Source organism: Abramis brama, assembly GCF_963993115.1.
Source record: "Abramis brama genome assembly, chromosome: 3".
Lineage (NCBI taxonomy): Eukaryota > Metazoa > Chordata > Actinopteri > Cypriniformes > Leuciscidae > Abramis > Abramis brama.
In genome coordinates, this window is record NC_139965.1 from 33,732,522 (window position 1) to 33,750,022 (window position 17,501).

Below are 17,501 nucleotides of genomic sequence, written 5' to 3' on the forward strand. Positions count from 1 at the left end.
AGGATTAATCTATATTTCATTTATAATTTATGCAGTGAAGACTGTGAAGTGTTTGATAACTTTATTCAATTTCTGAATCCTACCTGTTAGACCTACCTAAAAATCGCAAAGCACCATTTACAATGTTACATGGTTCAAAAACAATGAAAACAATAGTTTGTTGTGCATTTAGTAAAAATCTGAACTGCCTAATGTTAAAATGTATAGCTTTCAATTATATGGTAATGCGGAATGGCTATAATTAACAGCTAAAATTGAGGAGAAAAAAATAAATTTCATAGAGACATCAGTAGCAGTATTGGTATTGGTGGTACTGGCCTTCTTTCATAAAAAAGCTACTGTCTTCGTGTTGTTTCTACATTATTATGGTGATTAAATGTGAAATTATTACAATATAAAAATATATTAAAATCTTTAATTAATTACAGAAAAATGTGTGATAAATTAGTAATTTTTTTAATCGATTGACAGCACTAATAAACATATATTCTGACACAATGCATATTTCAGCGTAATGCCAAAGCACAGCACTGTATTCATTTTCAGTGATTCACAGTAATTCTACTTTGCAAGTGCTGTGTTTGAGTCACTTATAATTTGCATTTGGGAACGCAATGTGCACCAACCATCTTGACAAATTCATAATAAGTATTGTCAATAAATTAGTTTGTTGTCAACAAAGAGAAGCGTTAAGGTCTCTCTGTGGTTTTCCACCAAAATGGATGCTCAATGGTTTAAAGTTTGAATGCAAAGAAATTAAGGCAACCATAAATGTTAGTATTGTAATTTCACTGTTCTGTAGAAGAAAAAAAGTGCACGGGTGGGGTCAGGTTTTCCTTCTTGTTTGTCTCATGACCAGATGCCTGTTTTCTTCAAATGCAGTTTGAAGACATACTTTTGGGCTTCACAATTCACAATTTAAATAGTTAATCCAGGGTCATTATTAACCCCCAGGTAAACATAGTCTTGTTGCATATATCACACAGTTCATAGATTTTTTTATTAATCCTTTGTATTTAGCTATATACAGGGGAACTGTCAGGAGAGGGCTTAAATTATTGTAAAAATAATATTTACAAACTTTTATATAATAGTTTAAAAAGTAAAAACTTTTGTAATAAAAAGTGTTCAGTTCTATTCTAACAAATTTATAATTTGACAATAAACTAAATATTTTTGAGGAAATAAACCCTTCAAATCTGCCTATTCAGTTTGTGTTGTGTAGACGTCCATTTTAGACGTCTCTATTAGGATTTTTTTGAAAGCCCCTATCGCTTTCAGCTCTGGGATTGGTGGTCCAGCTGTAAAATTACAGAGGGCCAAGCCATAGATCTTATTCAGAGCAGTGCCATGACAGGTATGAAAGCGAGGCTGTGAGGGATAGACTCACCATATTTTCAGTGGCATCTTCTGTAAAATGCTGTTTAAAGCTCCTAGATCACTTATAATTTTCCACAGCTCATATTGTGTAGGGTTTTTTGTCTACTGAAATTTCTCAGAAAAGCGGAATAATCCAAAAAAGCAGTCAGCGGAATAATCCAAAAACACAATAAATAACAGTACAACCCACTGAAGAGATGTTTGTCTATTCCTCACAGTCTCGCTTTCATTGTCGTTAAAAATCAAAGATGGCGCTGCTGTGAATAAGGTCTATAGCAAGCCAATGAGAGGCTAAGTTTATGACGCGTTCCACCTGCTGTGGGGAACACCATCGGATAAAATAAATAAAAAATGATAAAATAGCTTGCGCTATTCGCTATGGAAACAGCAAGCAACATTAATGAGGAGGACATTGTTGCTAATTTATTATCCACGCCGTTTTCAAGATAAGCTTTTGAAGAAAAGCTGGAGTTAATCGGCAAAGGAAGACCTACACCAGAGCTTAATTTTGTGCAGAAAGCCACAGCAATTATAAGCGATACCACTGGATGACGGCATCAACCAAGAAGCTAAAGCTTTACTGCTAGAATTGTTTGCTGTGTGGGTAAGTTATTTAAATTCTAATAGGTCACATGACCGACGCTGCCACTGATTTATATGTTACACTTTAGTTGAGAAAACAGTTATTATTCCTCTAAAATGCACACAACGATTGTGTGATGATGCAATTCTTTGTAATGATGATTTCCATTTTATTACTTTTTGTTTAATTTAGGTGATAACTCACATTGCATTTCTTGTCAAAGGTAACTTATGCAGTACTATATAAGAGGACACAGAAAGCTAGGCTGATTTTAGGCTTTCCCAACGAGGGAAGAGGGTGAGAGGGCCAATGTTCAAGAGTCATGGTTTGATATATATCAAATGTTTAGTTTATGATTGATTATATGTTGCAAACTTAACATGTAACAGTCTAGCACTGTATCATTTCAGACCTAATACTTATTTTTTAGCTCTGCGAAACCATGCTAGCCCAGTGTTTCATAAACCAGGGTTAAAAGTAGGGGTTTAAAAAGATCTCAGATATCCCAGTGTTAAGCGCAGTTTGTGAGTTTGTGTAGATATCCAATATACAAATGCCCCTTAATTGTTCATCATTTTTCTGAGCACACAAACACACACTCTCACCCCTATGTAGCCAGTAGAGCCGATGCTCTGGTCAGATGTAACCCAGCAGTGGAATGCAGATGTGTTTTAAAGCTGGGTAATAAGCAGCTTTGGGTTTCTCACTGCTCCCTTCCAGCCTTTAACAGCATGTAAGCACTTACTCATCTAGATTATAATACCATGGTTGGAGGCTTTAAAAACACTCACAGTTTACACAAAGAGAAGCTAATTACGTTTCATAGAATCACAGAGACAGGCAATAAATTATTTCCCATACTTGCACTGAAGACTAGTCAAAGACAGATCTCGTGAAACCACATAAAACAGACGATCCCTGTGGTGAAATCATCCATAGAGTACTGCTTTGAGTTTGAGGATAGTGGTTTATTAGTTAATTCCCAACATCTGATATTCCTTTGAATATGTGAAGACTCCGACTCAATGAGGGGAGTGAGAGTTAAAAGAGGTTTCTGTGTTCGCTGTGAAATTGAAACGTGTTTATCTGGCAGCAGACAGTGGCCCTCTAATCTACATCTCTTACAAGTGTTTCTTGAAGGAGAGAAGAAGAAGAGACTGCGGTTGAGTGTTTCCCTTCGCTCCCTCGAGTGTAATAGGCTTTAAGTAGTCAGGTGTTTTTCTGTAGAAGGCTGTAGTTAGGCACTCGTGTAATTATGTGATCACCTGTCACACATTTTTACATTAAAACGCATTGCAGCTCAGTAATATCTTCTACAGCAGAAATTCCCAAACTTGTTTTTGTCTGCCAAACCCCTTTGACCTAAAATATTTACTTGGAAGTACTCCCTGAGATTTTAAGTGAATATCCATAATTATGAATATCCGTAATTAATCCATGAATTAATTAATTATTTTTTATGTTTTAATTTAATCATCTCATGAACCCCCTGCAGTTCCTTTATGATTATCGGAAAACCCTGCTTGATAGAATCAGATTTGAAGACTGAACCTGAATACTGATATTAATTTCCTTTTTTAGAATAAAATTAGAAAAAAAAGAAGAAAAAAGAAAAGAAAATTGATGTTGTGATAATAGGATCCCTGCAGTTCTTCAGTTAGTTTCCTCTCTCATGTCTTCAGCCAGCTCCTTTCTTTCTGCATCCCGTAAGACATAATGGCCAAAAAACAGATGGCCCCAGATGGAATCCATTTACCCCCATTATCGAAGCAAAGCAACTCCATCTGCTAACTGCTGGACTAAGTTGTTAGATATTTGACAGTAAAGTTTGTTATGTCTCTAAAACAAATGGAATACATGTGTGATAATTGTGTGAGTTGGACTGCGGGGCGCTTGCAGAGGTCCTCCAGGATGTTGGTTAAACACATGCTTGCGGGATGCCGTGTACGGGGAGGGCTTCACTGCAGGAAGCTATCTCAAATAATGTGCTAACATGGTTTATTCAGAAAATGACAGAATCTGCCAGTTTTTCTGAAAATGCCAGCTTTTGGAGCCAATCATCCCCACTCACTCTTAGGGCAAGTGAAAATTAGTGAAAAGAAATTTCTGTCAGTGCGGTTTTAAATCCAAACCCACATCACAGTGTCGGGAGTTGTCCAGTTATTTTTGAAAGCAGTGTTTCATAATTTCTGCTGAACGTGGATCAATGGCATTGGCTTTCTGGTTGTGAGTAAAGTTTTAATGCAAAACTACACTGTAATTCCAATTCACTAATAATAGGTTGATTCTGCGCTATTATCATCAAAAAAGAATCTTAACCCTGTTATTTAAAGAAAGCAAATTACACGCTGCCCTTCTTTGGTAGATTTGTATGTGCCAGACGTTAGCTTGTGTCTAGTGTATAGCCTGTTTGTACATTTGATGTTCTAAATGCTTGAATGCAGATTTCAGTTTTACAGTGGTGCACACTATGACTTCTACATTAATCAAATGAAACCTCCACACATGGGCAGTGTGAATGAGAATTGATGTCCTGAGGCAGTGGAATGCACTTTTACATCTAATATGGTTCTGCTCCACAGTGTGCATTACATTTTTACTAGTAGTGGTATATGTAGTAGTGGCTCAGCACTAACGGTGTCCTGCTGGCCTGGAGCCGGTGTGAGAGAGCTTCAGACAGAACTGTCATAACCGTCAATGCATAGCTGCAGTGCTACTGTGAAAGATATGAATAAAAATGAAGTTAATTCAGCCAGCGCTCATACCTGTATTTACATCCTGTTTTTGGTCGAAGTCCACAATAGTCGATTGTCGAGTTCACGCGTGTGATCATAGGTAACTAACTAACTGCGCGAACTCGACAATCGACTACTGTGGACTTCGACCAAAAACAGGATGTAAATACAGGTATGAGCGCTGGCTGAATTAACTTCATTTTTATTCATATCTTTCACATCTACTGCAGTCAGATTCACCGTGTTCACTCTGAAGGAATCACTCACATTGGCTGTGCACACTTGTAATGACACATCAAGGATGTTAAGAGGCTAAAAGCAGGTTTAAAACTTGCCCCATTTAAGTCAACAGGGTGCAAATTTTTAAAAGAGGATAACATGGTGTAGGCAACACCGATTTTTGTCGTTGTTCTCTGTACTGACAGCACTCCAAATTTCCAAAAAAATGAGCTCAATGTTAAAATTGACCGGAGTTCTCCTTTAATTTTGTATATCCATTTTTATACCTTACAAAATTGTTTGATTTTCTGTGATGTATTCTACATTGTTGTCACAAATTCTCCCATTGTCACCCGCCATTTTGCCATTGCCACTAAGATAATGATATCTAGCTAGCTAACATAGCTGAGGTTTTGACGAAATTAAAATCATCATTTGCTCACCCATATGTTGTTCAACCCATAAGACGTTTGTTCATCTTCGAAACACAAATGAAGATATTTCTTCCAAGTCTGTTCATCACTCATTGATGCTTCAAAGAGTTCTAAAATATCAATGAACATACATAAAGCATTCAGCTTGCTTGACATGTGAGAACCAATCAGGTTTATTCTCACTTGTCACGCCAGCACATTTGAGCTTCCACCAGAACCATCAAGGTTTGTTCTTGGATGTCAAACAAGTACAGTTGAGCTTCTGTTTACCATTTTTGAGTGATCTATGTATGTTCGCTGATCAGTGTTTATACAGTATATGTTTAAAATATTTCATTTTTGGATGGACTATCCCTTTAACATAATTGTTATTTTGAGCAAATATAAAAATACTTTTTTTTTTTTATGTTCAAAATGAAATGCAATGAAAATTGCTGCAATGAACTGATGTACTGATCACTACTTGTGATCACCCTTTTCCCTGAGATCACATTTGTAAATGTTGGTAAAAACCAACAGCTCACATCAGTCGTCTCAGTTTTGTTGCCTTCAGTTAGTGGAAGAAAGCCATTAGCCGTGAAAGGAGGGGTCAGCATGGCTGGAGAGAGACGAGTGCCCTTGTTGCCCTGTGTTTAATGGTGGGAGCAGATGCCCCAGATCATTGCGGCAGCCTGCCACGGTCTACCGCTGTTTTCACAGCATGGGCTTTTGCGGGGACCGCCTCGGCCCTGGGAGTGGCCTGTGTTTACTTTGCCACCTGCGAGACGGGAGGGGTCGGGGCACACAGGATCAAACACACAGGGGCATGAAGAACACAAGCGGGTTCAATCAGTGATTGAATTCACAGCTATACTGCAAGGATTTGCCTGTTCGTGGAGGGTGGGATTAGGTAGAATTCCAAAGCCAGACGGAATGTGTGAGTTTCAGCAGTTTGGGAGACAGAGGTTAAAGATCTAGTCTTAAACAGGGAAGATGACCTCAGCTCGGTGATGAGAGCACCTCAAGTCTTTCAGGAAGATGCATTTTCCCGTGACAAATGGTTTCTTTACGACACCTCGGGTCTCTAAATATTATGTTCGAATTTGTGTCAAGCCAGTATTTAAGAAAACATTCAGAATTTAGAGAGGGAGAGAGAAAAAGAGCATGCTGACTTCTCTGAAGTTTGTCTCTTTGTGAATAATGGCTCTGCCAGACTGTATATGGTCCTGGCACTGATGACTGGAGTACTATGAGCAATTTTACAACTGCAACACTTCCCACTTAGCAAAGCCAGACCTGGCAGGAGATAACTTTGTGGTCATATTTTACATGACCATATATAGAGTATGTTTGCACATATTGAACAGGAAAGAGACAAAAGTCAATAAATTAATAGAGATACACCTATTTTATCATTTATTGCACTCTAGCCTGTCTGCAAGGGCAGTAAAGCAGTCACTGATACAAAAAAAAATCACACGTCAACCAACATGTATTGTGTGTGTTAACCTAAAGAACACAACTCTATACAAAATAAGCATTCTGTAACCTAAAGAACCTAATGTAAAACAAATTAATCATATTATTCATATTAGGACAAACAGCATGATTGTGACATTTTTATACAGTAACAACAACAGAAAACGATAATATTGAGGAACTCACATTTTACATCCAATATTGCCTTTATGCACGGTGTTGTCCCTGAATGAATCCTCGTTTCTGAATGAATCGTTTAAATAAGTGGTTCTCAAACTTTTTTACTCCAAGTCTCCCCTCCTCTCCGAAACAATAATTTTTTATTCACAAAAACATTTGCATTCTAGTGTTATTACTTTTCAACACAATGTTATTATTTTTTTTAACAAAATAACTTCAAGATAGATTTAAACATTCAGTGATCTTTTTTTTTGCAAACATACTTTGCAAAAATGGCACTGCAGACATTTTTTACAACTTAAAAGTACTTTGCTCAGTTATACAGTAACTTAAACAAATAAGCACAAGTCAACCTGCCATAACAAACAAGACCACAGGGAGAGGCCAAAGGACTACATATAGCTACTATATGGATCCATTCAGAATTATTAAACACACCAAAACACAAATGAAAAATAAAATGAATGTGTGGAAACTCAGCGATCTGAAGGTGGGTCGATGTCATCAGTGAACAGTTCCTCTGCCAGAACAAGCAAATTGTGTGTGTCTGTGTTTGGAGCGTCTGATGCCCATGTGTACATAAAGATCCTCACAAACTTCTTTGAGCATCCAGTACATTAATTTTGACAACTACATGAATATATTGAACAGAAATACGATGTTATAGCGATCAGTGAGCCAAGAGTGCACATACACGGTTTGCTTTGTTAATAAAAAAAAAAAAAAAAGTGTTATGCATTAATAATAAAATTAATGAATTATATTAATATATTTAAATTAATTATTATTAAATCAGTTATTTCACAGCCTCTGGTTGAGAACCATAGTTTACATGAATCATTCAGTTATTACTCATTACGTCCTTTGTTGCCACCTACAAGCGGAACAATGTAACCTGCAGAAAGTCAGTCGTTGTCAGTCACTGAGTACTGAATGTTTTCTAAAACACACAATATTATTTGGAAAATATTTAGTTTCTGTTGTTACATCATTATTATTTACCATTTTTTATTTTAATCAAGCAGAGTATTAAACTTATTTATTCATCCAATTAATTTATTTTAATCAAAGTTCATTAATTTATTGTTTTAATCAATTTAGTTTTTTTTAATAATCACTTTGCTACTATTTTCAGAACCTTGATGTCATCACTTGTAACACAGGCGGTCTAATGTTCAAAACATTGCATTGTGCATTCACATCTTTAAAGAAATCTTGCACTTGCAAAATCATTGGTTCAAAAAACAAATTTACTGTGAAATACCATTGAAACATAACTATAGATCACCCACACACAAGCAACCGATAGTTTCACTGTGTCATTGTTCGTACAATCATTAAATATTGTAGAACAAAATAGGTGATACAGGTTTCATTATGGTACTACATGTACAGTAAATACATCTCTGTAAAAGTACTGCAGTAGTAGAGAGAATACTACAGACACAGTGGAATCATTGAACAAAGTTTGTAATATATTGATGCAAAACACTACAGTACAGTCACAACATAGGTTTATTTGAATCAAAGCAAAAATAATTAGCTATGAAATAGAAAAGAAAAGACAGTACTGTAAAACATCAAATGCAGTGTTTCTCAACTTGCTTGTACTGTAAGAAACAAAACAGGAGTGATTACTGTACGTCTACATTGTCATCAACTCTTGTGTTGTGGATTTGGAAAAAACATCTTGGAAAAAACCTTCAGGCATGGCGAATCCAGGCCGGACACTGGTCTGCTGTGATGTCATTGCAGGCGTCATCCATGGCCTGGAGAAGAGTGACTTGTTCATGAGGGTGCCCATCATGAACCTTCCATCTCCATGCGGAGAAAAATTCCTCAATCGGGTTAAGGAAGGGAGAGTATGGGGGTAAATACAGGGTGGTAAATTGTGCATGGGCCTGAAACCATGCTTGCACCACATGAGCATGATGGAACCTGACATTGTCCCACACAATGACATAGGTCACACCTTCAGCTCTACAAACCTGATCGAGCTCATCAAGAAAGGTGACAAGGAGAGCTGCATTATATGGTCCAATATGAGGTCTACGTCCCACCACACCATCTTCTGATATAGCCGCACACATGGTAATGTTGGCCCCACGTTGTCCAGGTACTTGGATGGTTGCCCGCTGGCCAATGAAATTCCAACCTCTCCTCCTTGTCTTGGCCAGATTAAAACCTGCCTCATCCAAATATATGAATTTGTGATGTCGTCATCACCCTCTAAAAATACATTTTGGAAAGAGATTACGGTACAATGTAGAATTTTTGGGAATGTTTTTACAACAGCCATCTTGAAACTGAACTTACCTGAACATACTCAGTCCTCATTTGCTTCACTCTGTCTGCATTTCTTTCGAAAGGCACACGGTATAGTTGTTTTATAGATACCTGGTGCCTTTTCAGTATGCTTACCCCCAATTTCCACCAGATGCGTAACGGCTGCGTCAATAGGTTTCCATTAAAGTCAATGAGTGTATTTCCACTGAATGCGGTACAGCTGCGTTCCGACTCCGGCGATCCGCAGCCCTCCGGAGCAGATACGCAGAGCTTCTATTTTTGCCGGATGCCGGAGAGCTCCGCAGCACTACAGGACAGAGTGCGCAGGACAGGAAGTCGAGCAAAAAAACAGAACAAAACAAAATAAAAGATCCGGTTCATTTTCAAAATAAAATACACCGTGATCATGGCGGATCATATTTCCCTACACTACACCTTGAAAACGTCATAATATACCATTCGTCATAACGTTCTGTTTATAGAAACTACATATCGCGCGATCATACGTGAATTAGCGAGATCTCGTGGGTCCTCGTGACTTCAGCTGTCAGTCATGGCCGCAGCCGTTCCGCAACAACTCCGGACCTGGTGGGTATTGACGGACGACGAAACACGGAGCTGTCACGCAGCGGAGCCGTTCCGCAGCCGTTACGCATCTGGTGGAAATTGGGGGTTAGCCTGGTTAAAACCAGACCAGTCTCAGTAGTAACAGAGTTATGGTCTGGCAAAGCATCATTAATAATTCATTTCCAAAGGGGCGTCACCAACGGACGTTTCTCAAATGCCTCTGGGCGCAATTGGATAGACCTAAAATCAGAGTGATCGTCATCGTGTAAAGCCATAATGCCGCGTCCCAATTCGCCTAGGTTACACTACGCCATAAAAGTATGTATTCTTTTTGTGAAGAAAAGGTATTTACTTTTGAATGTGTAGCAAAAAAGTAGGCAAGCTTTGGGACATACTACTTCGTCATCTTTATCGGACGGATTTGTTTTGTGCGTCCGGTCACGTAATCTGCCCTGTCAATCATCTTGTCACAGTTAAAATCCTCTATTAAATCTAATTTAATTTCCTACCGTTTCGGAGAGAAATGTAGTAGCACATTCATCTGCCAGTGGGTCTTTCATGGAGACTGTCCTCATGTGTTTGCAATTTGAATATAATAATGCATTTAAAAGTTGATGCGCTTCACCAATGGACATCGCTCAAATGCCTCTGGGCACAATTGGATAGACCTAAAACCAATCAGAGCGATCGTCATTGTGTAAAGCCCGCCTCAACGTTTCTGATTGGTGCCTCGATTTCAACGGATTAGAAATGGGCTTGAATGAGCTCTTTGCCAGACTACTTGCAGAGCAAATCTAAATTTGCCAGAAGTTGTCTGGGTTTTCCCAGGCTACAGTATGCGTGCAATAGTCGGCAAACTTATGGATCCCACATTTCTGAACATGTCTTCATTGTCCAAGATATGCTGGCGAATTTCTGTAAGGCGAATATCATTTCTGGCCCAAACCAAATCGACCACAGCCTGCTCTTGTTGGTCAGTTAGAATTTTGCCTCTGCCTCCACTATTTGGCCTGGTCACAATTCTACAGGGAACATTAGAGTAAGAAGACACTTGGTCACATCACCTATTCTGTGATACACATTGGTATGCAGTCATTTGACAATTGAGAGTAGCATAATGTTTAGTGCATGCTGATAACTTACCGGTTCTCATTGCAGAAAGTTCTGATTATTGAGGCCACGGTTGACCTTCTGAGGTTTGGTTGTATCATTGTAGCCACCTCAGTCATTGTCATGCCATGATTTATGACATGGTCTACAACTATTGCCCGAATTTCATTGACACTATGCTGTTGCTGCCACTGTCTTGGTCCGTGGCCTTGTCCTCTACTTCGTTCCCCCACACCTCTCAAACGAGGCCCAGACCACCTCTCAGAAGGGGTGCCTGTCCTCTACCACATTCCCCCGCACCTCTCAAACAAGGCCCACGACCACCTCTCAGAGGGGGTGCCTGTCCCCTGCCATTCCTTTGACCAACACATCTTCCTCATACCACTGCTTGACCTCCATTGTGACCTGGATCACCTGCTGGCTCCATGTTATGTATCACTATGCTCTTGCAATTGGATCCCAATCAACTCTTTATATACTCATTCCACAATGTGCACTCAATCATCAGTAACGAGTTGGCAGAATTGGACAAGCAATTACAAGGGCCTGCATCTATACAGTGCAGTACTGTCAATACTGTAAATAGTCTGAAAAGGTGGTACAGTATTTGGGACCATAGACACAGTGTCTGATGAAGCATTATGATAAAATATTAGGCTACATCCATGGATATATCAGTCTAATTGGTTCATGCTCCACGCTAATTGGTGACAATGAATCTCGTTATCTTGAAACTTTCATGATTTAAACATGGAAGATTGTTTGTCTGTTTCCATACAACTATGCATTAAGAGTAATGCAACAGTTACTTATCATTTTGAGCAGTTGTATCAATTGATAGTTAGATCATTGTAAGGAAATGAATAGACACTCATTTGAAATGTAATGTGTGAATTGCCTTTTGAAATAGTAGTATTTTGATGTTAAGTTGTGTCATATTGAACAGGTGATTTTTGTTGAATGAACAAATGATCTAAGTTTTATGTGTATTGTATCCAAGCAATTGAGAAAAGGGTTAAAGTTTTGAAAAATGTGCATTTTGATCATTGGTTGTGAGTTTTGTGTCTAGAGTTGTGAAAAATTACATCAAGGTTCTGAAAATAGTAACAAAGTGATTGTAAAAAACTGTAAATAACACTTTTTATATATATATTTTTTAATCAAATACATTTGTATTTTTTATTTTTTTATTTTTTTATTTTTTAACAATGTTTTTCTCTAAACTTTTCCAAGGACCCCTAGCACTCCCTTGTGGTATAGGCAACGCCATCTGGGTCGAGAACACTTAACAGTAACTGTACTGTCTCCTTCTTCACCGTAAATCCTTTCTGGATACATTTTAAGTGCATCATTCTGTATCGAATCATTTAGCCGGATCCTGTGATTTCCTCATATATAAAGCTGGCTAGCTCCATCCAGTCTGAAAAGTGTTTTCGCCGGTAAAGTCTATTCCGGCGCAGTATATTTTGTAACGTCTTAAAACAAATGGTAATGTCATGTTGGTAGATTAGCACCTGTAGAATTTCCTTTTGTTGAAAGCCCAGATAAAAGTAAAAAGCTACTATTATGTTTAGATCCATGTCCGAGGCAGTTTGACTTCACAAGCGCATTTCTTTACTTACTAAAAAAGAAGAAGAAGAACTTAACTGAAGATTCTCGTAATTTTGACTTTATTCTCAAAATATTACGACTTTACTCTCGTAATTCGACTTCAAGCTCTAAATATTTCGACTTTATCTCGAAATGATACGACTTTATTCTCGTAATTTTAGATTTTTTTTTTTAAAGATCTTTTTTTTCTGTGTGTATCTGGTAATGTTATCAAATGAAACGTTAACAGCTAAAACAGCTCTGGAGATGAAGTTCATGTGGAGTTTCCTCATTTAGAGAGACACTGAAAACACATGAGTGTCATGCATGCTTTAAGTATGTGTAGTAGATTCACACAGTGAAGCACAGAGTATGCAGAAATCATATTTAAATAGCAGACGTTTGTGGTTTAATATTCACAGACACTAGTTCATATCATGATTTGCCTACAGCCCTACTTTTGATTTATTCTCATAAATTTAGCTGTGACATGTTTTATTTTTATGATGGGATTCCCTCCGCATTTTCCACATTGTGGAAATCACAGTGTCTTACTAAATACAATGAAAAGATTCATCATGTTAACCTAAAGAAAGGATTATGCCTGAATGTGTAGTACATGTTTGTTTAATGAAGCTGACATATATTGCTTTTCCCATTGGCAATACAGTTCTGAAAAGTGCTTCATTCTATATTTTGCTAGAAACACTGACCCAAACCAAATAAATCTGAAGACACATGTGTATGACTTATAATGAAGCAATTAAGCTTTGACATGTTTTATTAGTAATGGCTAAATATGAGCATGTGTTGGCTTGCTGTGGATGTGTCCCAGGGCACCAATGCGTGTCACTATCATAGCAGAGACGATAAGCTTTGTGCTCGCCTTTGACCCCACACCTCATTAATCAACTGCTTGTGAATATCTGACCTCCTCCACCTACCTCTCAAACATGCCATCTAATTCAGCTCTAAAAGATACAGTACATAAAACTCCACCAAGCAACACAAACACACACACACACATGGACGAGAGGAGACTGGGTTATGCGATTTCGATCTTTCAATTAATATTAGTATTTTTCTGATAATGTGACTATGTTTGAAATTTAAGTTGTCATGAAATTGAAGTTGCGATAGTCTTTTCTTCCCTATTGTGAGGTAGGACTTTGCCCAGTCAGACTTTGTTCGAAATCACACCCTATATGCTCATTCACTATTCCCTACATTAATCCACTATTGTAGTCCACCTTAAGGAGTGAATGAAATCTAGGGAGTGAATTCGGACACTTAGTGTCCCAGAAAGGCTGCTGCATTTACATAGTTTGTACTTGCTGTTTAATAATCATTTGAAACTAAGTTAAACCTTAATTAAACAATTTAATAATCAATTAAAAAGGAATTCATACCTTTTTGGACCAGCGGTTTGGTAAATGTATGAATGGATGTTTTAGCAGCAGGCGCCCTATTATGGCGAGACGCAGGAATTCATTCGGCACGACCCTCACAGTGCATAATGGGTATTGTCTAGCCGTTGAGTGTACATCATTTGTACATTAATTATTGCAGTGCATTATGGGATTGAATGAGTGCACTCGATAACGTCCACTATGGTTTTGGACACTACTACAAATGGATGTCCCCTCAAATAATGCCCTATTTAAGGGAATAGGGGGCGATTTCGGACATACATCGGAGATGTTGCTGCAAAAGGGTGGGAACGTTGCTATGATTAAAGATTACAAGGGCACACGAATTCTAAAAAAATAAGTAATTTATAATAAATACTGCAATATACCAAAAAAAAAGAACTGTCAATTTTGATTTCATGGTGACCTTAATATTAACCACACAGCATGGTACTGTACAGTAGGTTTCCTCACTTTAACTTCTCAGGTTTCCTTTTCCTTGGAGAAATGGAGTTAATTAGAGATTTCCAAGGGCTGAGTGTAGTTGAGAGAGGATGTAGATAGTATAGTCTATCATACCTGTCATGCCTGGCTTGTGGCCATGCTAATCGTCACTGTAAAACAAGCTGCTGAAAAGTTACGCTGCATATGAACTTTCCTCTGCTCTCTGTACTGAAACATTTGATAAATGGGTTGCTCTTTAAGATGGCTTCAGAAGCCCCAGGCTGCTTTACATCCCGCCATGTCATCGTTTGTTTATTGTGTACTGACAGCTGTAACTATGGCGATGCCCGTTTTTTGTGACTTTGCAACAGCTGTTTTTTAACCAGTGTTTCAGCTGGAGGGACCATGAATCCCCCACAACCAGGAATGTTAAAGTCGATGGTCTCCTTAAGGGCTTTTCTTTCCCTGACATCAAACTCACATAAATACCTTCATGTCTTTGATTTGATATATTTTCAGTCTCACATCTGTGCGCTCTGATTTTAACTTGGTCTTGAGGGTTATCTCAAGGCTAACGTGTCCTTTTAGGAATATTCCTGGTTAACTAGAAGTTGACCTCCGTTGACAACATCTGTTGCATGCTGTTGATTACCACTGAGAACAAGCACAAATCAGCCTTCAGTTTGTCAAAACAAAACAATAAACATGATGACAGTTGTGTCAGCATGTGATTACAATGGAAATCTTTTGGGCAATTATTTTATAGTGCGCAACAGATGCTGTTGATAGAGCTCAACTTGGAAATTATGCACAATAGATCGGTACTATATCAGTTATCAACCTATATTAGAGAACAATATTGTAAATATTATTGAATATGTATATATCGTCCAAAATTAGATATTTATTTGTTCATGCTCATTGCCCCTATTTTTACATTTAGATTACCTTTGCTCATCCAAGCAATCATCCAATGCTCACTTAAAGTTAATCTTTAAAAACACTTATAAAGAAACTGTTAAATGTAATATTTAGAAAATCTCAAAACTCTCAAAAAGCTCCTCCTCCGTTCTCTCACAGCTCTCAGCACAGCCCTGCTTGCCACACAGCATATTAGAATCATTTCTGATGGATAATGTGACATTTTCCTGTATTTTTGATCAAATAAATGCAGCTTTGGTGAACATTTTGGTAAAAAAAAAAAAAAAAAAAAAAAAAATCTTACTGACCCCAAACTTTTAAACAGTAGTGTATATACATTACATTTGACATAGAGTCCAACCTCACTGTTTGTTATTAAATGGTTAGCAACTCATAGCTTCCTCTTCCTCTGTACTCTGCAGTCAGGTCTGATCCGGTTCTCCGGCGAGGAACTTCTCATCACTCCGCTCCCGCAGCATTTGGCTTTACGACACAACTACAGCGCCCCCTCTGGACATCACCCACATGTGATCTACAAGCGATCAGCTGAGCGCAGAGTGCATGCTGAGAAGACTGACTGGACCAGCGGCTTTAAATCAAACAACCCCTATGAGGACCACCACCATCACCATCACCGTCACCATGATTACCAGCACGGAAAGCTCCAGAGACAACATTTCTGCGGACGCCGCAAGCAATGTATGTAAGGGAATTTCCTTTGAGCTATTTTTAGATGGAAAGTGCATCACATAGGATTTACTTGTAGAATTCGTCAGTCTGCGTATAACAGCAAAGCCCTCTAAGATATGTTGATTGATTCCAAAAGCAAAATTACTGTGTCATTATTATCATCTGTTGTGTGGAATTGAGTGAAAGCTCGGAAACAGCATGTGAAGTTAATGACTGTGCATTTCCTGGTCTGTTGTCGCCTCTCTGGCGCCAAGCTTGGAAACAGGAAAATCAGTTATCTGAGGCAATTTCCAGTTTCTCTCACTCTTTTTCATGAGTTTCCATACTTTTATCTCTCCACCTCATCCTAACTACAGATACTCCCAAGCCTCCTACAGAGGATCATTTTTTCATGCCTGATGAGTTTGAGCAGCATAGCCGGGTGAAACGCTCCGAGATTACATCAAGCAAAGAGGGAGGCCTGAACGTGGAAACTCTGGTGGTGGCAGACAGGAAGATGCTGGAGAAACATGGAAGAGAGAACGTCACTACTTATGTCCTTACTGTCATGAACATGGTGAGAGAGCTGTCAGCAGTATTGTTATTGAGAAGACACTTTGATCTGGCATGTTCAGTGAACATTTACTTCTTCCTATAGTAATATACAAAGTGCTGTTGTGCTGAACAGGTCTCCAGTCTTTTCAAAGATGGAACGATTGGAAATGACATCAACATTGTTGTGGTCAGTCTCCTTCTACTTGAGAAAGATCCGGTAAGATGCATACATACATACATACATACATATGCAGTATCCATCCATCCATCCATCCATCCATGTGATCAATTATGATACTAGCACATAACTTTTATGATATGGACATCAATTAAAACGTGATTCGGTTGTTGATTCAGTAACCACTATGATGACTCAAACCAGTAACTCGTCTTTTTTAACTATTTACTAAAAAGAACTGACTCTTAAGAGTTTTTCATCAGTTTTCACTCTTTTTAGTCAAGCTGTTTGTTTTTATTCACTAAAAAGTCATTTGTTTGGCAATCAGAATAACTGGTCACTGTGTTTTTTATTCACTGCAAAGAATCATCTGATAAATTAATTTATCACATTAATTACGGAATCAGGTCATGCTGTATGTTTTTTTTTTTCACTAAAAAGGGCTTACAAAAGTTATTTGTGCATAAATCGGACTATACTGATATGTTGTTTTTGAGTGCAGTCTTGCAACTCAACCGAAAGACATTTCTTGGCATTATTACAAATAATGGATATAAAATATGATTTAATTTGCTTTTGTGCTAAATAGTGCAGGAAACACAGTCACTTTAGCTAATTTACTCTCAATAAAGATACATTTGATGTGTAATATCTTAATTTTTTTAAGGAATCCCAGTCTTTTTTTCCATTTCTTTCATACATGACAGATGTCTGATCATTCATTACTCTCTTATCTCTCTCTCACCACCCATCTGAACACTTCATCTCTCTCGGTTTCACTGC

At 38.0% G+C, this 17,501-nt stretch overlaps 1 protein-coding gene across 1 annotated transcript in view; it reads left to right on the plus strand.

Moving 5' to 3' along the window:
- The window catches only part of adamts18 (ADAM metallopeptidase with thrombospondin type 1 motif, 18), a 71,028-nt gene that overhangs the window by 13,146 nt on the left and 40,381 nt on the right, over window positions 1-17,501 (plus strand). The window contains exons 4-6 of the mRNA XM_084108202.1: window positions 15,739-16,015; window positions 16,363-16,562; window positions 16,674-16,757. Coding sequence (XP_083964328.1) covers window positions 15,739-16,015; window positions 16,363-16,562; window positions 16,674-16,757 — 561 coding nt within the window. The remainder of the gene's footprint in view (window positions 1-15,738; window positions 16,016-16,362; window positions 16,563-16,673; window positions 16,758-17,501) is intronic.